The following is a 25,529-nucleotide window of genomic DNA, read 5'->3' on the forward strand; positions in this document are numbered from 1 at the left end:
ATATTTCATAAAGTGTCAAGACCATTTCTTTGTTCTGTAAATTGTACACCCCCAAAACATAACAAGGAGCTGACATATTTTTGGAAGTTTTGTATGCTAACATCAGCATGTGACCATACTAATGTCAGTCCAGTAGTAATGACAAACTGACAAACATACCTGAAAGGCATTCACAACATGTTTCAGTTTTGCTTGAAAGAAGACCCAGAAAGTGAAGAAAGGAACACAAATATTTATGATTTAATTAAGTATTGAAGAGTCAATTTTTTAAAATATCTTGAAAACAGACAGAATGGGAAGACCATGTGAAAAAGTTTTTATGAGGGTATCTTCTCCCAGCTCTGTGCTTTGTATCAGACCAGCCCGTTAGCAGACACGTCCCCCAGGACTCAAACTTCTTTGCTGAATCAGAAGAAAGACTAACTCTCTGCTTTCCAAAATAAAGCATAGTAGTCAATATACGTAAGTCTTTGAACATATATAATGAACAATGCTAGTAAATAACTGTGCTACATTTGGTCAAGTAATAACTTGTTTAGTGAAAAAAATGCTCCTTTAGATTGAAGAATAGTCACATCCATCCACAACACTCACTCTATCTTCCATGCTTCTGATATTTTGGAGATGAGGTGTATACACAGGATTGTGCTCTTCCCCCTGCAGTAGACTCCACCAACTAGTGACCTCCACACACCCTGCCCAAAGGCTTCTTTCACTTTTAGGCCTGGATCCCCTGCCAGTGGAAGCATCCACTGGGAAGGATGCATGGGTTACTGCAGAGAGCAGAGGGAGTTGCTGAGATGGGCATCAGGCTTGGCATCTCAGGAGCTCATCTAATCCTGCTGCACATTCCTCGTTTGAAATGATCAATTCTTTTTATCTCCCAGCAGATGGGCAGCTAGGAAGTATTATAAGCCTCACCTGGTAGCCAGGAACACTGTGTGAGTCTTTTAATATTCCTCAGAGAAAACATATTTTCCTTTTGCCAGCATAGGTGGAAGAATACAATTCACTGAAGCTGATTTTCAGTTCCTCAAAGGGATAGGCTCTGTGTTTAAAAACAGCTAAAATATGGCATGCAGCAAGAAGTCCTGTTGTAAGGAAATGAGAAATGCAGGAGAACCATCATGAAACTGAATCTAAATTGAATCCATATGAGAGTAAGCCAAGAAGTATACTCAATCAGCACTTAATGAAGTTCATTTAGCCTTCATTTTAAAAAGATCTCTCTTTTTTGTTCTTTGCGCAAGCTGTTAGCTGTGAAATGATAGTGTGTGACATAATATATATATCGAACCAGTTGGGATATGCTACAGTGAACCTCACAGCTATTGCCAGCTTTCATTAGCTGAGCCCAAATGTATTCCTAGACTGTTTTGATTTCTGCAGAAATTGATTAGGCCTAAGGGGTGGGAGTGGAGGAAGAAAGGGAGAGAAGGAAAGAGAAAGGAAGAGGAAACTTGCTGCTTTCTAATTTTAGTGAGTCAGAATGAGAACTGGTAATTAAATATCTATTTAAGAAACTGAAAGAATTTCACAAAGGCACCCACAGTTTAGAGTGAGAGGGAAATGGAAGCAACCCCGAGGGTATTTTGCTGTCTTTTAGGGTCAACCAGGCTTATGGTGTGGGTTTACCTTGCCAAGCTTTAGCCATAAAACAATTGTCTCCCTCCAAGCTGATGATGAATCCTTTCCCTGTATTCAGTAGAGAGAAATACATACCTCAGAGAGTAATGTGCCAGATGTCAACTTTAGGACAGGATGTATTGCTGTCCACAGTGCGTATTTCTCTCCACTGACCAAAGAAGACCTAGCTTAGACCTGATGCTTGGCACGTAACTGTCTCAAAATAAACGAAAAGGCAGTGGATGCAATTACCAAATTCACTGCAAAGCCATGGGAAAGAGTGCCCCAAATGCGAGAATATTCTGCAAAGTAATTGCATTAGTTCATTTTAATGAATCATGGCTTCGTAAACCAATTATCACTTTACAGTTCATATCTATCTCTTCACCATATTTCTCCTGACACACTGGTTTGTCTCCCCAGGCTTTGTTCTTTATGCCATAGGTAAAGAGGGAAATTGTTGTTGTGCCTGGAGGTTTTGATTTTTTATTTTGAATACACTTTCCAGATGATATTTCAGCAGGCAGAGCCGCTGGACAAAATGTGAACAATATTGTTAATGTTTGGTAATTTAATTAATTGAAAGAAAGCAGCTTCCTGCTTTCCTCTACCTTCTTCACTGTCTGCAGTGCTGCTGTCCTTCTCCAGCATAAGTCAGCACCTTTTTCTGCTAGGAACCCTATGCCTGCTTTGATAAAGGCTGATGAATTTAGAGCCCCAGAGAAACCGTTTTGCAGAATATCTAGACAAATGCCATTTCCATGCAGCATTGCTGAATAATAACACTGTGTCCTCAGGACTGATGTGCTCTGCTGGGAAGCAAGTGTGTGATGGCATATTGATGGGAAATCAAGAGAGCACCTGGCTGTTTTCAGACCCAGCTATGTGACTATGCTGTCAGCGAGGTGTTCTGCCTTCAGAATCGTTTCAGCTTGTCCTGGCTACTTGTCCTGTCCTGGCTCTTGAATTTTTATGAATACCACCAGGTTCAGATGGTTGCTTACTTCTCTCTCCTGTGCACAGGAAGCCTTTTCCTTTCTAGTGATCCTAAAAGCCAGAAAATTTCCTTCCTCCAGTGTCAGAAGTCTTATCTCCATGCTGTATTTGTCCTCACTTCTTCTGTGTGTACAATGCATGCTAGTGGTTCCTAAATACTTCATTGCTAGTGGAGGAGGTCCTTGCAGCAACAAATGATTTCTTTTCTGTTAGCAAACACTGAGATTTAAAAGAATTTTTCTCCTTGATTCTCAGAAAAAAGGCAGTAGCAAGAAAAAGATTCCAGGCCTTAGCAGCAATTTGGACAGCTAGAACCTTCATCCAAGTATCACTGCATTTGACTGCAGCTTTGGCAAAAAACAAAAAACAAACAAACAAAAAAAAAAAAAACACAAAAAACCCTGTACACAAAGTTTATTCCAGTGAAGTGTCTTCTTAGTTGTTCTTTTTCATTTTGCTTTTTATATTTGAAGAACATGTGTTCATAAATTGTTTCAAGAGGTGGAAAGCAGGTGATTTCTGAAGTCAGATCATTTCTGCTGGTTCATGGCTCTGCTAGGCATGCACGATTACTTTATGAAGGAAAAGCTACGGTCTTGGAAATGTGCTAAATTTTGGTCAGAATGCAAGGAGCTCAGGGATCAGCTGGAGCTTGCCCGTGCTGTGCGTGGTTATGGTTTCATAGGCCTAGTTATTGATTTGTTTTCTTTCAAACAGTGCCTGTCGGTGTCATCAAAGGCTCAATTTATGAGCAGCTGTAAGATCTTACACCCATATCCGAACTCCCGCACTTCCCCTAAGAGTACTGGGAGACTCATTAATGATTGTGAAGTACTCAAATACTGGAAAAAAAAAAGAGAGAAAGAGAGAGAGCTAGTCCTGCTTTGTGTGATTTAGGAGATTAACATGAGCTTATGAACTTGGCTGGGTACAGATATTCCATAAATGAGTATTTGGTACTGCTGCTTTTTGAAATGGTTTTCTTGTATAAAATCTATTTCATATGAAGCCTCAAGCAAAGACAGAACAAAAAAACAACATGCCAGTGCAAAGACAAAAGATCCTAATCACTGCTCTGTCAGACAAAAACCAAAACCAGAGATAGAAACAAAATGTGCCCATGTCCGTTGTCATTGTCCACCGTCTAGAAGATGAGTGCCTCTGCCCAGAAAGAAGTTAACATTTCAGTTAGCAGAACTGCAGTAAGGTCTTCCACAAACAGAGAGGCAAAAATGCTGGAGTGGTTGCAACCAAAGGGTTCAAAGAACCCTTGAAAATACATACATGGTAACTATCAAAAAAGAAGCTGGAAGGAATGAGTCAAAATTCATTTGTCTCTTTTTCTCCATAAAACAAAAGCATGCCTATGAGAAATGCAAGTTTGTGTCAGAGTAACAGTCTAGCAAACTCTTCCACACAATGTTTGTCTCTCCAGCTGGCTGTACTTGATCCAGTATAGAATCATGGAATCAGTAAGGTTGGAAGGGACCTCTGGAGATCATCTAGTCCAACCCTCCTGCTCAAGATGGGTCACCTAGAGTATGATAGACAGGACTGCATCCAGGCGAGCCTTGAAGATCTCCAGAGAAGGAGACTCCACAACCTCTCTGGGCAACCTGGTCCAGTGCTCTGTCACTCTCACAGTGAAGAAATCCCCCCTCATGTTCAGGCAGAACTTCCTGTGCCTCCATTTCTGCTCATTGCCTCTTGTCCTGTCACAGGAGGCAACTGAAAAGAGTCTGACCTCATCCCCTTGACACCCTCCCTTCAGGTACTTGTACACATTGATAAGATCCCCGCTCAGTCTTCTCTTCTTCAGGCTGAACAGGCCCAGCCCTCGCAGCCTTTCCTCATAGGGCAGATGCTCCAGCCCTATGATCATCTACACAGTCCTACAGTAGACTGTCTCTTGTAGCTCCATGTCTCTCTTGTGCTGGGGAGCCCAGAACTGGACACAGTACTTGAGATGCGGCCTCACCAGGGCTGAGTAAAGGGGCAGGATCACCTCCCTCAACCTGCCGGCAACACTCTTCCTAATGCACCCCAGGATACCACTGGCCTTCTTGGCATGGGTCCTAGAGCTTCATGGGACTTTGCTCTGCACACAGATGAGATGCTAAACATCTTTTCCCAGACCATGGCCAGACAACAGAAAGAATAAGAAAGTCTCTGTATGTGATGCCAAAGGTAGGAAATGGAGACCATGCACTTCATCTCTACAGTGGGTTTTGGAGATGTCAGGCTCATTACAGGCTGTTGCAACAGTGAGAGCTTTATTATATAGTAGCTGTTTAGAGGTGACATCAATTCTTCAAAACCATAATGGCAATACAACCTTGCAGTTCAACGGAGCCTAGGAGTGTTCTGCCGTAACAACCGTCACGGTGTTCGGTTAGATAGGATATTAAGATACTGTACCTGTACTGTTAGGATAACAAGACACTGTACCTCATCAGCTTTCATACACTGCAAACATGACTTCCACAGCTATCTTGGATAGCAACAAAACGACACCTCTGAATTACGAAAGGGAGAAACTGAAATGCCAGTTAAGAAAGTGCCAGAGAAATAAGAGAAGTGCCTTGCCTTTCAGTTTCTCACTTGCAGAGTTGGGCACCCACTGCCAAGTCCCTGTGAAGTGCTACAGGACATGAACCATATGGTCACAGAATCACAGAATGTTTAGGTTGGAAGGGACCTCTGGAGATCATCTAGTCCAATCCCCCTGCTCAAGCGAGGCCACCAAGAGCATGTTAGACAGCATCACATCCAGGTGGGTTTTGAATATCTCCAGAGAAGGAGGCTCCACAATCTCTCAAAACAAAATGTTCCAGTGCTCTGTCACTCTCACAGGAAAGAAGTTCTTTCTCCTATTCAGGCAGAATTTCCTGTGCTTCAGTTTGTGCCTGCTGCCTCTCGTCCTGTCACTTGTCACCACTGAAAAGAGTCTGGCACCATCCTCTTGACATCCTCCCTTAAGGTATTTGTAGAAATTAATACGATCCCCTCTCAGTCTTTTCTTCTCCAGGCTAAACAGGCCCAGCTCTCGCAGCTGTTCCTCATGGGAGAGACGCTGCAGTCCTCTGATCATCTTTGTAGCCCTACGCTGGACTCTCTCCAGTAGCTCCATGTCTCTCTTGTGCTGGGAAGCCCAGAACTGGATGCAGTACTTGAGAGGTGGCCTCAGCAGGGCTGAGTAGAGGGGCAGGATCATCTGCCTCGACCTGCTGGCGACACTCTTCCTAATGAACCCCAGGATAACATTGACCTGGCTACAAGGACACAGTGCTGGATCGTGGTTAAATTGGTATCCAGCAGAACTCCCAGGTCTTTCTCTGCAGAGCTGATTTCCATCAAGTCAACCCCAGCCTGTACTGGTGCATGGAGTTCTTCCTCCCTAGGTGCAGGACCTTGCACTTGCTTTTGTTGAACTTCATGAGGTTCCTCTGCACCCAACTCTCCAGCCTGTCCAGGTCTCTCTGAATGTAGCACAGCCTTCTGAGGTATCAGCCACTCCTCCCAGTCTGGTATCATTAGCAAACTTGCTGAGGAGATACTTTGTCTCTTCAGCCAGATCACTGATGAATAAGTTGAACAAACACTCCTACTTTCTTGCTTGCTCTTTTGGGGTGCTGGAAGAGTTCTTCCCATTTTCACAGCATTTGATGTCAGAATTTTCCTCTCTCTCTTGCATTGCTAATGGCATTGAAAAGTACTCTCTGTATTTCAGAGGGAAGCATGTGTCAAAGGTCTGAAATAAATTGATTAATTACCTTTGATTTTGTTGAGTCTCAGCTCTAATGTTGTTTGAACACCTTGGTTTCCACAGATGCACTGTCAGGGTGAGAGTGTTAATGAACACTCAGCCACAATGGGGCATGGCCAGATTTGTCTGCACACAGCAGAATCTCCGAGGGGCTGATGACTAAAATTAAATGGTTTCATAGCAAGAACTAAAGATAATCACCTAACTAATCATTCCTAAGCTTCTACTGTTGCAGAATTACATTTTCCTGTGCTCACAGCAAAATCAATGTTGAAAACATTGGTATAGGCAACTGAAGGAGAAAAATCTAAGTGGAAAGTTTGAAGGAGGTTAGCGTCCTGTGAGGCTTATCCTGTCAGTGCAGGGGAGTTTTTGAAGGCCAGAATAACACTGTGAGAAGGACATGGAAGGAATATTATTTCAGTGTGGCATCCTTACAAACAACACTTGTGTTTCAGAACAGACTTTATTATGCAGCACCTTTGGAAGAGTGAACCTTGCTAAGGTTTTCTGTCCACAGAGAAGAAATGATTTTTCTACCTTCCAAGTTCGACCAAAAGTTTGGATAATCACAAAAGCACACCTGAATGACCTCTCTCCTTGGCTCTCTACAACTACTTTAGCTTTCAACCCAGCTTCAGCCTCGCCATGCTCTGTTGCTGTTTGCCAGTGAACACTTTACCTCTTCTTTCTTATCTGAGAAAGAAGATAAGAAAATTTTTTCAGGTCAGAGACAGCTCTTAAAAATGAAGAGAACATCTATATGCATTCAGAGTCAGGCTCTATGTGCCCCAGTATCCTGACCGGAACGGCTGCAATCAGCAAGTGGAAGAACAAGGCATACCTCCCCACACTCCTCTTTATCCTCCCATGGTTTTTAGCGTAGGGGAGCTTTTGAGCCTGATGTTATCTTGTGCCTTTTGGATTGTTCTAGTAGACTTCTGTCCAAGTACATACCAGACCCTATGGCAACGTTTTGTGTTTACCTTACATTTATGGTGAAGTGTACTAATTATCAGTCTCCTTTTCTCTGGCTTCATTGATGATCTTACTTCTGGTGTTGGAAGAGACTGTGAAGAGTCTATCTTTTTCTTCCAGCGGAATGTCATGATACTGTGGACCTCCACCACATCCAAGATGAATTGTTTCTTTTCTAGGCTGAAGAGTCCAAGCCTACTCAGTTGTTCTTTGTGTAGAAGCTGTTGGAGACTTTCTCTGAACCTTTACCAGTTCTACTCTATCCCTTTTAGGATTAGACCAGAAATGCACTAGCCAAGACATGGAAGAACTAAGGATTTGCCCAGGCATCCACTGATTATTCCCTTTATTACAGTCTGTTAATTTTCCTGCCACACATCAGAAGTTCTACTGTAAATGTGCTTGTGACTAATTAATTTCCCTTCAGTAATGCAGTGATGTCATCTCTGAGCACTTCTTTAGTTCTTTCACACTCTAGAGCCAGTTGGCTCTCTAAAGTCTTGATATTTTTACTTCTGATGTTTTGGAATAACTCAGGACTACTTTTATTTCCTTTAGCTAGTTGTTCTTTTTTTGACTTATCTGACAATTAGGCTAACATTTTAGGATCTAATATCTTTGTCTTTGTTTAGACACAAGTTCATCTTTCTCATCTCTCTCAAATTTGCTATCTAATCGTCATCTAAAATGTTCCTAGGCATTTCAACTTAAAGTGACACTTCTAGATAGCAGTTCACCGCATGATCAAAAGTCTGGAATGGATTCTAGGATAAACAAATAGTCCAGCAGTAACTCTGCTGCATGAAGAGAGTACTGAGAAAAAAGGTTGCAGCACTCAATACAGTCGAGAGGGGGAAGAGATACTCTCTGCTTTCTATTTTTATTGACACACACTCTTGGGGGGAGTTAATGTGTAATAGAGTTAAAACAATTAGGAGAATCTCTCAAAAAAGGAGAATTTCCCCTCACAGTTGGTTGTAAACTATGGAAATCCCTCTTGCCAGGTGATTTGTATACCAAAAATTTACAGGATCAAGAAGTGATTGAACAATTTCATGCAAGAGAATTCTATGAAAAACTATTGCATGAAAAAGCCCGACACCTGGGTCAATCAAGTGGCAAGCTGCTGAACACTCTAAGGATTCTACAGGAAAGTATCTTAGATACTTACCCTTTGCTTAAACTCCTCCTTCAGCACCTTTTGCTTGAGCCAGAAAGATCTTACGGTATTTAAACTCTGACATTAAGTCTGTATAGCAGCTCTTTCAACATTGCTGTCGTCAGAAGAGTATGATTGAATACAGCTGTTCTGTAAAGTGCTGCACTGCAGCAAGGAAAAGAAATTTAGGCTGGAGCAGACTTTCAACCACATACAACAGTATCACTTCTAGAACATTTTCTGTTCTTCTGAAATGATGTATTCTGTTCCCTGCCATATTTGGTTAGAGATAGCACATTGCTGCATCCTCAAGAGCACATTAATATGCTACAGAGTACCAAGGATAACCTCAAATTCATAATGAGAAGGGCCAGCATGTGCACAGAAATGAATGCAGCATGCCAGAAATAAAAACGATGCTTGCAAAGCATTAAAAAAGAAAAAAAAAAACCTATTGTTAGTTGCCTTCTAGAGATTTGCCAAGAGATCTGAAATGGACAGATCATGTAGTTTATCTGCTGAGAGCTGAACTTGAATCATCCACTTAGGGGTCAGTCTCTGAAATTCGCCTACTTTGGCCTCCAGTCTGCTAAAGTGATTATGGTCAAGGAGGCAATTCAGTTTGGAAACTGGTGTGCCCATGCAAGCACAGACCTGGTAAAACAGGATAATAATAATTTCCTAGTCCCATGAGCAGTTGATGAGCTCTCTGTACCTGTAGAGAGGACAGGCAGGTATTTTCATTTGCCAGATGTCTGCATCTTTTCCGTATTTCATCCTGGGATGCAAACCTGCCCCCTTATCCTGCAGCAAATTACTCTTCATCCATAGCAACAGCTGTATTGGATGAAGCACACTCTCAGGCCCAGAGTGGACAAACTAGGGCTTTTAAAATAAGATGCTGTAATGCCTGAGACTGTGAAAATAAAAATGGGCTTTTCACACATGGCAAACAGAGGCTATGCAAAGCAAATAGTTGTATCTGATTTAAACAATGAAGCCACCTGGTGCATTATTTGTTCCAGGCTGGTACTTGAAAGGAAAGCTTTCATCTGTCAGAAAAAAATTTACAGGAAGCAGTAAGGAAGAATATCTTATAGTCCATACCCTGATCTTGTAATATATATAATAAATGCACATGATAGATTGTACACACATGAACACAGATCTATCTTAGATATTTATAAATAAATAAATATATATATACACACACACACATATGTATAATGCATATATAAATCAGATACGTACCTGTAACATAAATTCTTTAAGTACATAGAAACGTATGCATTTGTGCATTTCCAAAGTCACTGTTATCAGCTTCTGGATATTTTTTCTTGTAAAAAATCCAAGATGTCCACATCAGAAAAGAAAGAAATCACATTGTGGTGACGAAGGGGCAGAACTAAATTTTCATGGCAACCCATTTGCAATTGAACTCTTAATTGCCAATGTGGAATATGCAGCTCTTCTTACCTATTGTCCTGTCTCAGCTGCTTTGACAAAAGAAGTGACCCAGATTTTCCTAGTTTAGAGTCCGCAATCAGGTTCTAGAGTAACGATTTTCTCCAGGACCTAGAAGACTCAGAAATACGATAAGGGCAGTACTTATCTCAGGCTCTGTGGTTGTAAGTCAGTGTAGTGATTTCAGTCAACCTTCCAGGTGTCTAAAATCAATATTTTGGAGTCTCTTGTCCTATGCTCTTCTTCATGAGTCAGATATTCTCTGCTCACTCTGGAGATTTCTTCTCTGATTACAAGATGGAAATCTTTGCTATTCAGCAGTAAATTAATTCCCCCCACTCCTGAAACTTTCTAAACGTCATCTATGGTTACTGAGCTTGTCCTTTATGCAATAGGACATTATTTTTAGTGTCCATCCCCACACAAGAGGTAGCAAATATAGCATATTTGCAAGCACAAGGAAAAAAGAATTCTGCTGAATTTTCACAAATTCATGATATATGTATTAGATACCTCCGTCTGTTCTTTCTAATACAGTTTTTCTTCCCAGGGAAGTATGATTTTATTCACAAATTGCAATTTGTACCAGCTGAATGTGGTAACAGGAAAGGAGCATTTTAGCTGGGACAACCTAGCATAGTCCAGTCAACGGATCAGTGAGCAGAATGGTCAATTACCTTGAGTATGGACTCTGTATCCATACTAGATCAAAGCCCAAATTTGTTTCCCAGCTGCCCTTTTTAAGCTTCTCGGCCTGGTGCAGCCTCTGTTGAGACCAGTGGAAAAAATCTCCTTTAGCTTGAGTTTACAGCAGATTCACAGCATCCTCTGCAGCCAAGAAGCAAATGAGGCTCTGGTAATGAAGGTTCACTAGCAATACTGCTGTTGTTCAAAGCCCATTTTCTGTGTCAAAGGACCTGTATGATGTCAATAATATATTTGTTCTCTGTCATGGGGGACTGGCTGCCATTCCGTGAAAGTCAGAGGAGGCTCCCTGAGTATCCCAGCTGGTCCTGGGGTCTCTTTACTGAGCTGAGAAGCACAAGTCCCTGTTGTGATGCAGTATAAAAGCAATTTTTATTTCTATTGACTTGTACTGCTCCTGGGTACTGAGAATAAGGGGTATCCCTACAGGGATGTGTTGCAATCCCTCAGCTGACCAAGATGGTAAGAGGATGGGGGGGGTCTTTTGTCAATATATTTCATTGAAGGAGAAGTGATTAGCCTCAGCATCACTCCTAATCGGAATATCTGGAAGAAGATGTTGATGAGAGGCAGATGAAGATCAGCTAATAGCTTTGAAATCCACAGTTGTTTCTGAACTGATCGTAAGACTCAAGATGAAAACTGCTGGCCTCTGTGTGTTTGCCATGGGTGGGCACTGAGATGTGGGCACAGTGATGTCCCGGGAGAGAAAGAGCAGAAAGAACTAAAGCTGAGGCTGGAAGAGCTGACCCAAGGTAAGTCATGAATGAAGAGCTGCCAGGGTCTAAGCAGAGCTGAAAGCCTGAGCTAATAGAAGAGGGGAGCAAGACGCATGCAACCATAAAAAAACCTGTGGGGAGATGGTGCCCTTGAAGGAAGCAAGGGACTCCAGAAAAAGAAATGTGTGTCTACAAATAACTTCTGTTCCCAGAAAAGCTATGTGAAAATCTCTCATGGCCTCTCAGGAAACAGTCAAGAAAGGTCCTCTCCAAGAGATAGGACTGAAGCAGAAATTGCTCATGTCTCTATAGCCTTGTTAACAGGACCTCTTTGTTTCTAGGCACCCCCTCTCCAGGGTATGATTACCTGCATCTTCCTCTACCCTCAAAAAATGGGTAAGATTGGAAGGGGCCTCTGGAGATCATCTAGTCCAACCCCCCTGCTCAAGCAGGGTCACCTAGAGCATGGTAGACAGGATTGCATCCAGGCGGGCCTTGAATATCTCCAGGGGAGGAGACTTCACACCCTCTCTGGGCAACCTGTTCCAGTGCTCTGTCACTCTCACAGGAGAGAAATTCTCCCTCACATTCAGGCAGAACTTCCTATGCTTCTGTTTTTGCCCATTGCCTCTTGTCTTGTCACTTAGCACCACTGAAAAAGTTCAGCCCCATCTCTTTGACACCCTCCCTTCAGATACTCGTACACATTGATAGGATCCCCTCCTCAGTCTTCCCTTCTCCAGGCTAAACAGGCCGAGCTCTCATAGCCATTTCTCACAGGGCAGGTGCTCCAATCCTCTGATCATCTTTGTAACCCTGCACTGGACTCTCTCCAGGAGTTCTGTGTCTCTCTTGTGCTGAGGAGCCCAGAACTGGACACAATATTCCAGACAAGACCTCCACAGGGTTGAGTAGAGGGGCACGATCACCCCCTTTGACCTATTCCTAATGCACCCCAGGAGACCATTGGCTTTCTTGGCCTCAAGGGCACCCTGCTGGCTCATGGTCAACTTGCTTTCCACCAGCACTCCCAGGTCCTTCTCTGCAGAGTTGCTTTCCAACAGTTCAGCCCCCAGCTTGTACTGATACCCAGGGTTATTTCTCCCTAGGTGCACCCTGCACTTGCCCTTGTTGAACCTCATGAGGTTCCTCTCCACCCACCTCTCCAGCCTGTCCAGGTCTCTCTGAATGGCAGCACAGCCCTCTGGTGTATCTGCCACTCCTCCCAGCTTGGAAGTATCAGCAAGCTTGCTGAGGAGGCACTCCATCCCTTCATCCAGGTCATTGATGAAGAAGTTGAACAAGACTAGCCCCAGTACTGAGCCCTGGGGAACTCCACTAGCTGTAGGTCTCCAACTGGAGTGTGTGCCCCTAAGCACAACTCTCTGAGCTGTGCCTTTCAGAGAGATCTCAAGCCACCTCAATGTCCACTCCTCTAACCCACACTTCCTGACTTTATCTAGGAGGATGTAATGGGACACAGTGTCAAAAGCCTTGCTGAAGTCGAGGTACACGACTTACAGTGCTCTGTCCTCATCTGCCTAGCCAGTCATGCCACCATAGAAGGCTATCAGACCGATTAATCCTGAGTTCCCTGTGGTGAATCCATGCTGACTACTCCTGATCACCTTCTTCTCCTCCATATGTCTGGAGATGACATCCCGAATGAACGGTTCCATCACCTTCCAGGGATGGTGGTGAGGCTGACCAGCCTACAGTTGCCTGGGTCCTTCCCCTTCCCCCCCCCCCCCCCCCTTTTGAAGCCTGGAGTGACATTGGCTTTCTTCCAGTCCTCAGGCACCTCTCCAGTCCTCCACGATCTTTCAAAGATGATGGAGAGCAGCCTGGCAACAACATCTGCCAGCTCTCTCAGAACTCGTGGGTGCATCCTATCCAGGCCCATGGGTTTGTGGATGTCAAGCTTGCCAAGAAGATCTCTAACCTGATCCTGCTCAGTCAAAGGAAAGTCTTCTTTTCTCCTGACTTTCTCCCTTGTCTCCAGGCTCTGGGATTCTTGAGAGTTGCCCTTAGCAGTGAAGGCTGAAGCAAATGAGACATTCAGTAATTCTGCCTTCTCTTTATCCTTTGTCACGAGGGCCCACACCCCATTCAGCAGAAGGCTCACATTTTCCCTAGTCCTCCAGTCCTCCTCTTGCTACTGAGGTCTTTGAAGAAGCCCTTCTGGTTGTCCTTGACATCCCTTGCCAGACTTAATCCCAAGTGGGCCTTAGCCTTCCTCGCTGCATCCCTACATACTCTGACAACATTCTTATAATCCTCCCAAGTGGCCTGTCCCCTCCTCCACAGTCTCTGTACTTCTTCTGTTTGAGTTTTGCCAGCAGCTCTTTGTTCATCCATGCAGGTCTCCTGCCCCCTTTGCTGGACTTCTTTCTCCTTGGGATGCACCACTCTTGAGCTTGGAGGAAGGGATGCTTGAATACTAGCTGGCTCTCCTGGACTCCCCTTCCTTCTGGGGCCTTAACCCATGAGATTCCTCCAAGTAGGTCCCTGAAGAGCCCACAGTCTTCTCTCCTGAAGTCCAGGGTTGCCATCCTGCTTATTGCCTTACTTCTTCCCTGCAGGATTCTGAACTCCACCATCTCATGGTCACTGCAGCCAAGGCTGCCCCCAGCCTTCACATCTGTTCTTCTTGATTGGTTAGTACAAGGTCCAGTAGGACACCCTTCCTTATAGGCTTCTCCACCACCTGTGTTAAGTTATCATCAATGCACTGCAGGAGCCTCCTGGACTGTTTGTGCCTAGTTTCTTCTAGTCCTCAAGAACCTCCCCCAGTCAGGAACTCCTTATTCATCCCCACAGGCCTGCTGTTACCTTTGCTTGATCTCCTGCTCATTGGAATGGAACATTCTTGTGCTTGGAGATGTTCTTTGAATATCAACCATCTGTCCTGGACCCCTCTTCCATCCAGTGCTTTATCACATGGGATTCTTTTAAGCAGCTCTCTCACCAAGCCAAAGACTGCTCTCTTGAAGTTCAGGGTTGTTATCCTGTTTTATACCTGTACCTTCTTCTAATAATCCTGATGTCCACCAGCTTATGGTGGCTGCAGCCAAGGCTGCTCCTGACTTCCACATCTCCAATGAGTCCATCCTTGTTTGTAAGTGTGAGGTCCAGCAGAGCTCTTGTTTATGGGCAGCTCTTCAATCAGCTGTATTAGGAAATTGTCATCAGCACACTCTAGAAACCTTGTGGATTGCTTGTGCCCTGCTATGTTTTCCCTCCAGCAGATACTGGAGTTGTTCAAGTTCCCCATGAAGACCAAGGCCTAAGAACATGAAAGTTCTTCCAGCTGGTTGAAGAAAGCCTTTTTTTTGTATGCTCCTCATGAGGTGGTCTAGAGCAGACACCTACTACAGTGTCACCTGTACTGGTCTATCTGCCAGCCCTGACGCATTGTCTCTGAGATGACCCGTCACCTTTTTTCCAAGCAGAACTCCATTTCATCACAGTCAGTCTCTCCAGTTAAAGGCAACTCTTCCTCCTTGCCTTCCTAGACAGTCATTTGTAAATAGCCTGTATCTGTTCATCACAGCACTCCTGTCACATGAGCTGTCCCACTATGTGTCTGTGGTCCCAATGAGACTGAAATCCTGTCAATGCACTTAGACTTCTAATTCCTCCTGTTTGCTCCTCGTGCTGCATGCATTAGTATACAGAGACTTCAGAGAGGCACCCTGGTATGCTGATTTCCCAGAAAGGCCTGAGAACTTTGGCAATAATGTGGTCCTATAGCCACTTGTTTATTTAGGAACATACACTTGGGGTCCTCTTTTGGGGGCCCTGTTTTGTTAATTCGGAGGTTTCTTCTGGTTGTACCAGACCCTTTGCTTTCCAACCTGTTGGCCACTTCCTTACCTGATCATTGGGCTCTCTTCTTCTCCTGTCATTCTTAGTTAAAAGTCCTCCCTAGCAGATTGGCTAGCCTATTGGGAATGATACTTTTGCTGCACTTTATCAAGTGGATCTCATCTCTTCCAAGCAGTCATTGGCTCTCAAATGTCCAAGCAGTTGTCAACATGCATAGAAATTGAAACTCTATTGGCCAGCATCAACTTTGCAACCAATTATTGACCCACGGGATCTGTTCTATCCTCCTCAAGCCCTCACCACTCACAGGATAGAGGAGACACCATCAAAGTCCCAATCCCCTTTATCACTGACCCCATACCCAATAGTCATGCTTGATACTTTTCAGGTCTGCAAAGTATCATGACAGAAACATTAGTGCCCATGTGGAAGAGCAGTAAGGGGTGTCCAAGGGTGGGACAAGTCTTGGCAGCCTCTCCATAGCATCCAGACCTCCCCAGAGGGAAGAGTGGTTTGGCTGATGAGGAGTCTCCCACTAGAAATGCTCACTGCTTCTTCTGGGTGCTCCTGTGTGGCTCTGGCTCAGCTGGCACTCCATTTGGCAGCACTCCCAGCTGCTCAGCAATTATGAGGGCAATGAAGTAAATGCAAAATAAATAAATAAATAAATAAATAAATAAATATAGAAGTAAATGCAAGTGTAGAAAGTGAAAGTAAATGAAAAAATTGAATGAAATTGAGTATATGTAAGCAGATGCAGAAATGTTTGACGTGGCTCAGGCAATTCAATTTAATTGGCAGAGTCAAAGGAAGTAAAGGGCTTTCTAGAACATCAGCTGGTATGGTAGGTGCATTAGACAACTAGGGTCTTACTTCCATCAGACTGTGTTCACATGTACTGTACCATTTCCCCAGAGGAATGTTGTTACCCTATGGAACATGTATATTGAATGTTAGCTTCTACTTTGTGTAAACTGCAGATTATAGTTTAGATAGAATAACAAAACAAACTTCTGAAGAATGAAGTTCTTTGAAATCATCGTGAGGGAAACCCATTCATTATTCTTTCATAACAAGTGTTGAGATTCCATAGGATAATCAAATTTCTACTGTATGCATTTTAACTTGAGGTAGTTAGGATTTTTACTCCGATATGTTGACAAAGTTTGTTTTAATTTAAATATAATGCTAGGTAAATTAAACAACATGCCAGAATATTAGTGTGAAACAATATATGCAGAAAACAAGTATAAAGCAGTAGATCTTCATATTTAGTCATTTGAGAAAAAATTATAGAATATTGTTTTAGTCAGAAGGGACTGTTCAGAGCATGTAAGTTGTTTTGCAAGTGAAGTGAAAGAAAAAATCATTTTCCACTTTCTGGAAGGGCTTGCAGCCCTCCTCAGAATTTTGTCCAGAAGTGAGGCTGCTTTTTTTTTTTGAAATAGATTTTTTTCCCATTCTCCAAACTCTCACAGCTGTCATGATAAGTGTCAATACTAAACCTTAGCTATTGCTCTTAGTGTACATCAGCCCTACATACAGGCCTGGCAGAAAGTTCTAGGTGGTCACGATAGGAAGATCTTAACTGAAGTGATATTTCCTTTGGTAGTAGAGGGGGAAAATAGCTTAGTATGTATGATAAATGAAGCCCAAAGGAGAGATGAAAGGAAAATCTTTCTGCAATGCCCATATCTTTTCAGTTTTCCGAATTAATTTAAAAAAGACATATCAGGAAAAAAATAGATTAGATGTGAAGGAAAGTATTCTAATTGTAAAGGGTAGTTGTGCTCCAGGGTAGGTGAGAAGTCTTCACCGGTGGAGGTCTCTGTGAACAGGACTGGTTCAGGTCAAATTGACCCGTGACATGCAAGGGTAGGCCTTCTCAGTGCCTTCTCTAACCACATGTTTTTCAAGATTAGCTGATAATTTTTGTTCTTTTTTTGTGTGTGTTGTGGTTTTCCAAGGTGAATGGAATTTAATAGATAGAGCTGAGCAAGAAAAGATAAGGTCTCCTGTAAATAGCATATTGCTGGTAGTCCATGGTGAACACAACCAGCCTTGAGCAATTCCCAGCACTGTAGATAGCACACAGCGGTTTTGCATAGTGTCTACAGGCACTTTTCCAGATATCACCCAACTGGACCCAGCCGCAGTGAAGGGTCTTGGCTGATAACTGCTACCAGTTATGACACAGGCTGATTGGACTAGTCCACCAAGGATGTGCTGTTCCACTACAGAATTATGGCTAAACAGCTTTTCCTAGGTTTATCTTAGTAAAGCATTAAAACATTCACTTGTATCCCGCTGCCTTCCTTAGGTCTCGCATGTATGCTGTAAGTCAGCTGAACGTTATGTTGGAGTAATCACAGCAAACTGGCTAAGGGAGTTTGGTTCCTTCCCCATAACAGAATCTAAAGCATGGATTTATTTTCCTTTCTTGTATTCCCAGCAGCTTATCCTATCAGTGTTTCAAGCTATGTTGGGGTTGCAGGACCACAAGGTGTCAGTCCTCATTCCTTGTTTGTCCGGGTGTTAGAAAGGAGGAAAATTACGCAGTCGTAATATCCAGAGAGGAAGAAGCTGTGACTATATGAAGCATATATCTAGTGATCTTTAATAGTTTATATAGATTGCATATATATGATAATTCAAGAATGACAATAATAGGTTCAGTTCTGTCAGTTATGTTTCTTTAAGTTTGGCATGATGTGATATGATTTGCTGATGATACAAAGCTTGAAGGAGTGGCTGAGATACCAGAAGGCTGTGCTGGGAGGGACCTCTCTCTCTCAGCAGGAGGGATGAGCAGAGGGGAACCTCATGAAGTTCAAGAAAGGGAAGTGCAGAGTCCTGCACCTGGGGAGGAATAACCCCATGCACCAGTGCAAGCTAAGAGCTGACCTGCTGGAGAGCAGCGCTGTGGAGAAAGGACATGGGAATTCTGGTGGACAGCAAGTTGACCATGAGACATAAATGCGCGCTTGAGGCCAAGAAGGCCATCAGTATCCTGGACTGCATGAGGAAGAGCATTGCTGGATGGTCAGGGGAAGTGATCCTTCCCATTTGCTCATCCCTGGTGAGGCCACCCTTGGAGTGCTGGGTCCAGTGCTTCGGTCCTTAGGACAAGCGAGATACAGAGCTACTGAAGTAAGTCCAGCAGAGAGCTACTAAGATGATGAAGGAACTGGAACATCTCTCATCAGGGAAAAGGCTGGGAGAGCTGGGCCTGTTTAGCCTGGATAAGAGAAAACTGAGGGGGATCTTACCAATGTGTATAAATATCTGAAGGGAAGGTGCAAAGAGGTTGGAGTCAGACTCTTTTCGGTGGTACTGAGTGACAGGACAAGAAAGAGTGGGCACAAACTGAAACTCCTGAAGCTCCTTCTGAACATGAGGAAAAACTTCTTTATTGTGAGGAGACTGAGCAGTGGAAGAGGTTGTCTAGAGAAAATGTGGAGTCTCCATCCCTGCAGATGTTCAAAACCCATCTGGACACAATCCTGGCCAACATGATTTAGGTGACCCTGCTTGAGCAGGGGAGCTGGACTAGATGATCTCCAGAGGTATCTTCCAACTTCAACTATACTGCAATTCTCTCATTTTGTTTAGCTACAGTAATTGGTATTGAGCAACTGTAAATATCTTGGCGGCATATAGTCATGACAAATACTAGTAGCAAAATGTTATAGTTATGATAAGTACTCCCAGATCCCTAGCCTCTGCCAATTCACTAAGGACAGCAAGACCTCTCTGTTGACCTTTAGAGTCCCCACTCAAGTGCAGGAGTCTTGCCTGGCATGCTAATGGTGACGATATTCACCTCTCCTGTTCTCAGATACGGGCTTTCACTGCATCGACTCTCTTCAGGTCACCCTCTATAGCCATTGAGTTGTCTTTCTATCTCCCTCAAAACTACGTGATCATTGTTTTCTGCACTTCCTCAATTTCTTCTAGTAGATTGCTTATTGTTTTACTGAATCAGTTCCAGGTTTGACCCAAAGATTACTGGTCATTTTGTCCGTCAGTGCTGCTCTCTTCCTGGGGATTCAGTTCGAAGACTGACTCAGAGATAACTGATCAATTCTTCAGCTGTCTCAGCTGTGATGTTATTGCATTATCTACCCTATGTCATAAGCAATGCTAAGTATATTTGTGGTGGTTCGTGATTTCAGCTGCAAGCTCATCTTGGCTCAACACTCTCCTTTTCCCCTGAAACTTTTACTGCCATTGGAGTCGGATTTAAATATTGTCTTACACCAGATTAGGCAGTGTATCTCAGCACCTGCTTGCTTTATGCACCTGCTTTTGCTTCCTGTGGAAACCAGGAAGAATAAAAAAGGGAAAGAGATGGGAAGGAGGTTGATGGGAGCCTCATTAGCCATTTCTTTTCCTGATGTGGAGTCAGTGGTTGTTGGTGCATTAAGCACTATGGTATCTTCCTCCCACTCTTTCTACCTGGTGATTGAGGAGTCCAGGCCACCTTGGACCTTCAGTGGGCCAGTGCACACACAACTACTTCAGGAGGAGAACAGAGAAGCAGCAGGTTATTTATGGTCAGGGGTTGCCCTAAATCAAACCACTGGTCATTTTTCTGCTGTGCGAAATGGCTGTGTAAGTGAGCGCCCCTGCTGTTGCCCTTCACAAAGATGGATTCATTTCTAACAGCAGGCATTAGCTGGCATGTAGGAGCAACTTCTCTGAGATATACTGTCAGGAATTTTATAAGCTATAAAGTCTGGGAAGTGATATATCTCTGCAGCGTTCTCCCACCATCAACAGCTTACACACCTTTGCTTACTGCAGCCCTGCATGCATTTGGCCTAGCTAAGCAAAGGGTGTCAAGCAACATGAGTCCGTGTGTGTGTTTGAGCGGGGAATTTAATCTAAACCGTAGAAGTGGGAGAAGAGTACAGGAGAAGGAAAGCAATATGCGGGGGATTTTATCCCAGATTCTAGCTAGGCATCAAGTATCGGATAGCTTCTTGGTTCCCTTGATGAGGGGAGAGGGAAGCACACCTATAGGGTAAGTTCTTATCCAAGGTAAGTCCTTGAGGCAGACTAGATGAATTACCTCTTCTCTCTGCTGGCTAAAGGAATCTCTCCTATTCTAAGTTACCAACTCTTTGAGAGCTGAAGTGGTGTGCAAGGAATCCCACACTTATGCTAGATGTTAGAAGGCGCTTAAGTTCTTCAAAGAAGAAAAGAGCTGGGATGTCCTCACTGATGGAAGCGGAGGATATAAATAACTTGTCTAACTTCAGGATGGAACTGAGAGGACTACTCAGCAGGGATGCTTGACAGCTTGAAAATCTAGTTCATTCCTACCAGATCAATTCCTATCCATCTGTATACGACAAAGTAGACTGGAAATTAGGAATAACATGATAGGAGAGAATCATTTGGCACATCTGGAGACTTTCTGTACAAGCTGTAACTCAAAGTGTTGAATAGCGTGAAAATGCATAATGTGTCTGGGTGAAATTATCTAACAATTGGCGATAAACGTACTTCTACAAGTACAGCAGTAGCTATCAGTAGGCTACATGCTGTGTATTTGTTTATTGTCACATATTCCACAACTGATATGTTGAAATGTGTGTGTAATGTGCATGCATTCATTAAATTATAGAGGTAGGCGGCACAATTTACATAACTCTTCCAGAGAACTAGGAAAGAATATTATATTCTCCTCAGGGAAACACAACAAACCACTCATCAATATTTCACTGGCATATGAGTCAGTGCGCCACAGTTCTCACGCAACCAACACAGTAATGACTTGAGATGGCTCACGTGTTTCAAATGCTTCATTACTTTGTTGGATTATGCCCACAATTCTGTATCACTGACTATAGGATGGCATAATTAGTCAACATTTTTGAAGTTGGACTAAGAGAAAACAAGCATACAAAATTGTTATCATCCTTCTTTTGGAGTTACTGCAGTATTTTCTCATACTTGGGAAAATCAGAACACCAAAACAGTTCATTTCTTTGTTTTTGTTTTTGTTTTTTAAAGTTATTTGTTCTCTTCAGCTGAGGTATTTCATTTGAAGACTCCAACATGCTTCATCTAATTTTTTTCCTATTTCATCCTAGGATTTTTATTCCTACAACTAGATTTTCTCTGAAAAAATTTCAAACCTGAGAAGTGTCATTTTATTCACCTACCAATCATCGTGTTATGTTCTGATTAACGAAAAGCATTAAAAAATACTGCCAAGATTAAATGACAATGTGACTTAATCAAAAATGATCATTGCTCATAAATAATGATACTGAATAACCAAAAGTGATCCTTTCTTATAAAAAATGCTTTTGATGAAATGCCATCTTTCTCCAAGAGAAGAACATTTTTGTCCAAAACAAATTCCTATCAGAGTATTATGTGTGATAGGTGGCCAATGGCTTGTTTCTTCAGGTTACAGTGTTACTTACCGGCAAGAAACATACTGTTTCTCCATGATTGAATGATTTGGTCCTATGCTGTTGTCATTTGCCCAAGCCCCAGTTGAATCTCCACCTGTAAACTCCTGGCTGGATGAATGGCAGAAGGAATTAAATTATCTGATGCTTTTGGAGAAAATTGTGAGCCAGCATATGTGGCTTAGAGCCACTTTGCTGCAAGAGCTATCAAAGAATTTAATTTCAAAGTCATGTGCCAAAACAAATGCTTAAACCTTCCTGCAATGAGGATCATGAAACAGGGGTGGAGGATGCAGATCCTGTCTTGAACAAAGAAGAAAGAATTTCAGGACTTGGCATTTGTGCTGGTGAGCTGGCACCATGGGATCTAGCTTTTCTAGTGACTTTTAAAGGTAAAAAAATCTCGATCCAGTCTATCCATTGCCCCAGCACTGTAGCTGTTCCATCAGACTAGCTGTACTCTGTAAGAGCTACGGTCTGTCTACCTCGGAGTCCTCATCCTGAGTGCAGTCAGAGCCGTGGGAACAGGCTGACAAGCACAGTGCTCATTCCTCCCGATGATTTTCAGGTTGTCCTTCATCCCAGCACACAGGAGTACCCGAGTGATTTTGTTTTCCTCCAGCAGTTGCCTGCAGCCTGTCCACTTGTCCAGTAAGTTCCTGATCTGGAAGATGTAAACCTGTTAGGAGCTGACACTTGCTTTCAGATGAAGGATTTGAAAGCATACGGAGGACCTGCGTGCCATTATGATTTGTGTTTTCTCTGCTACTGTTCTTCTCCTCCAGCTGGCAAAGCAGGGTCAAGTCTGTAGATAAATTGCAGTAGGAAAAACCTAGAGACTTTCGTCTGTCACTTCAGAGGGAGAATGAGTGGGTGGGCCGGCCCTCCCAGCCGCTATGCAGCCTTAGATAGTTTTCCCTGCAATGCTGGCTGGTCCCACCATAGGGGTTTCTCTTTGATGTTCAGCCTTGTGACTGCACATCGATCAAACGCTTCTTTTGCTTCAGATCTGAACTGAGACATCATTTGTCTTGAATATCTTTCCCAAGAAATCAGTCATGAGCAGCATCCACTAGGTACAAAAATCACTAGAAAAGTGTCCTTAACGACTATTATGGCTTGGAAGAAATGACTTTAGAGAACTGAGGTTTTTATAAGTAACTGGTTGCATCCTTGCAGGCTGCCATCTTAAATCTGAATGACAATGGAGAAAGGAAGCAAAAATATTTTCTTCACCCAGAAATGGAGTTTCTTGCTAAACCTGAGAGCCTTTTTGAAACCAGAAAGTTATGACAATGTGGCAAGGCATTTTTTTGTTTTCCTAGTAAATAATTTGGGCTTTTCATAATGGAAGAAACAATAACAACAATAACAACAAAAAAATATCATAGACAGAACATCTAGTTCATGTCTATTCAGCAGCATTGTGCTAATAATACTGAGAAAATGCTTAGCACTTTGCACCAGCATATTCTTTCGTTTTTTTCTGAAACCAAAAGTAATTTTCTTTTTAAAAATGCTTATTCCTGCAAAGTGTTTTGCTGACCTTTACAGGTGTTTAGGTTATTTACTTCGTGGTTCTGATGCACTGAAAACAATCTTAATTCTATTTGGTACTTTTATTAAAACGCAGGCACAAATAAAGGAATGCTCTTACACAGCAACCCTTTCAAATTTGTTAGACATGTCCTACTGCAGCAAATCTGAACGTCTTTCATCTTCATCCTAAAGGTCTTTTCTCTGCTGGCTGCCACCCTAGTGTAGCTGAAGTGAAGTGAATGTAAGTAGTAAAGACAGGAGCTTCAGGTATAGCATGAATAATGACAACTGCCAAAATATCTGTGCACAAATTTCTAGAAATAGCATCAGACAAAGGAGAATTACCACAGTGAATGCATGCTAAGGGTGGAGTGGGTTGGTGAGTGCAGAAATTTTGCTTAGTGATGCCTTGAAACTGAAGATTGGAAAGTCCTGGTCAGTGTGGGAGCTGGGTTTTTGCAGCACTTCTGCCCCATTCAGTTTCACTCAGGCCAATCTTTACTTCTCTAGTAAACCTAAGAATGTAAAACCACAAAATGAGATTCTTGCTAGTCATGTAAAACTCCTAGTTGCATGACTTTAATTCTCAGTGGAGGTAGCAAATCTCAATTATCTGTTCCATTTGCAGGTTCGGGATGTTCCTCTTCAGGCAGTATGAGTCAGCTTTACCCCTAGAAATGTAGGGTTTGATGTATGAATAGAATTTCTCATGAAGATTTTATTTTTACTTAGAGATATTTCTGTCCCATTTATACCAAAGGAACAGGGAAGAGGATGTAAAAAACATCTCCCACATATGAAAGTCTAAAACTGTGTCATTTTCACTGCATTCTGTTAGTCTGTCTGTTCTGTCCTGTCCTGTTTGCTTGCTTTCATTACTACTTAGTTTTTTCCTGAATTTTGCCACATCCGTGACCCTTCATTACAAAATCCTATAGGAGTGATTTCAAAATCATCGCTAAAGATGGACTTGAGTGCCAGATTTATTAGCTGAAAAGAGGAGGATCAGTACTAGTAAAATACAGCTCCCAAAGTTTATTAGAACAGAGCGTGCATTGCCTGTGCTAGACATAGGGCTGTATTACCCCAAATTCGCTCCTTTGCTTGTTCCAGAGTGATCTGAGCACCAGAACACTTTGTCTCGTGAGAGCTGACAACCCACTGGGCTGTGTTTAAAGGAAGCTGTTAGGAAGTCGTTAATTTTGGTCTCTACGAATAAGAGCCGAGGTATGCTTTGAACAGTGCTGGGCGTGCTGCGGAACTTGAGGGCCCGCAGGTGTACTTGTCCAGGCTGGGGTGATGCTCTCATCCTCGCGGGAGCGTTCAGCGTTGCGTAGCAGTGCGTGTTGTGACAGGCTTTGCCCTGCTTGCAGTAAATACCCATGCGCAATGTGCCGCCTGCCCTCCTGATGGGCACTGTGCTCTCTTCCCTGCAGTACGGCATAAAGAAGAAGGAAGAAAGGGAAGCAGAGGCCCAAGCTGCACTGGAAGCGAACGCTGAAGGGAGCCTGACTCGCCCAAAGAAGGCGATCCCCCCTGGCTGTGGTGAGGAAGAGGAGGAGGACGAGGAGAGCATTCTGGACACAGTCATCAAATACCTACCGGGGCCCCTGCAGGACATGTTCAAGAAGTAATCACTGCAGATTGTCAGACTGGCACAAACAGTACCGCAACGAATTTCTCGTTTGCCCAATGGGGATATACAACCTTGCCACCCATCACGCAGCCCTCCCCATCTCTGCCCTCTGCTGCTCACTAGGACATGCCTCCGCTTCCCTTGCCCCTCCAACTGCTTCTCTCCCTTCCCTCCACCCCAAGACTCATCTAGTACCTTTTTTTGTAAATAGTCACATCCAATAGACGCCTCTGAATGGATGTAAGAGTTATAAAGCTGCAATCTACACAATTTTTATTATAAGCCATAGTACTATGTATGTTAAATAAGCAACTGTACATTAAGCAGAAATAAGGAACAGCCTCACATGTGTTTCCATCCAAAGCAGGAAAGAGTGTTCACTAAATGTGAACAGTGGCCTCTTTAATTTTCCTTAATTATATTTTTATTATTAATATTGATAATAATTATGTTATTGTTATTAATGTTCTTGTTGATTGGGTTATTTGCTGTTGAGCACATCTCCCATTAGAAGAGATGTCTCAGTTCTCCCATGGAAACAGAGCTTTTCTATTTTAATTCCGTCACTGGCATAACTAAGAGATCATTTGGAGGATAAACCATGTGTGACTTGTGTCTCCGACATCACTGAGAGCTGTGAAAGAACTGAGTCATCTGCCCTTGGTTGCTGATAGAAGTTAACTGT

The 25,529-nt window shown here is 43.1% G+C and overlaps 1 protein-coding gene across 1 annotated transcript in view; it reads left to right on the top strand.

Annotated features, from left to right (window-relative positions):
* CPLX1 (complexin 1) overlaps window positions 1–25,313 on the top strand; it is a 116,417-nt gene extending 91,104 nt beyond the window's left edge. Inside the window, exon 4 of the mRNA XM_062600006.1 lies at window positions 24,645–25,313. Coding sequence (XP_062455990.1) covers window positions 24,645–24,842 — 198 coding nt within the window. The 3' untranslated portion in view covers window positions 24,843–25,313. The remainder of the gene's footprint in view (window positions 1–24,644) is intronic.
* The last annotated feature ends 216 nt before the right edge of the window (window positions 25,314–25,529 follow it).

This window comes from Rhea pennata, chromosome Z (genome assembly GCF_028389875.1).
Source record: "Rhea pennata isolate bPtePen1 chromosome Z, bPtePen1.pri, whole genome shotgun sequence".
In the NCBI taxonomy this organism is placed as follows: Eukaryota; Metazoa; Chordata; class Aves; order Rheiformes; family Rheidae; genus Rhea; species Rhea pennata.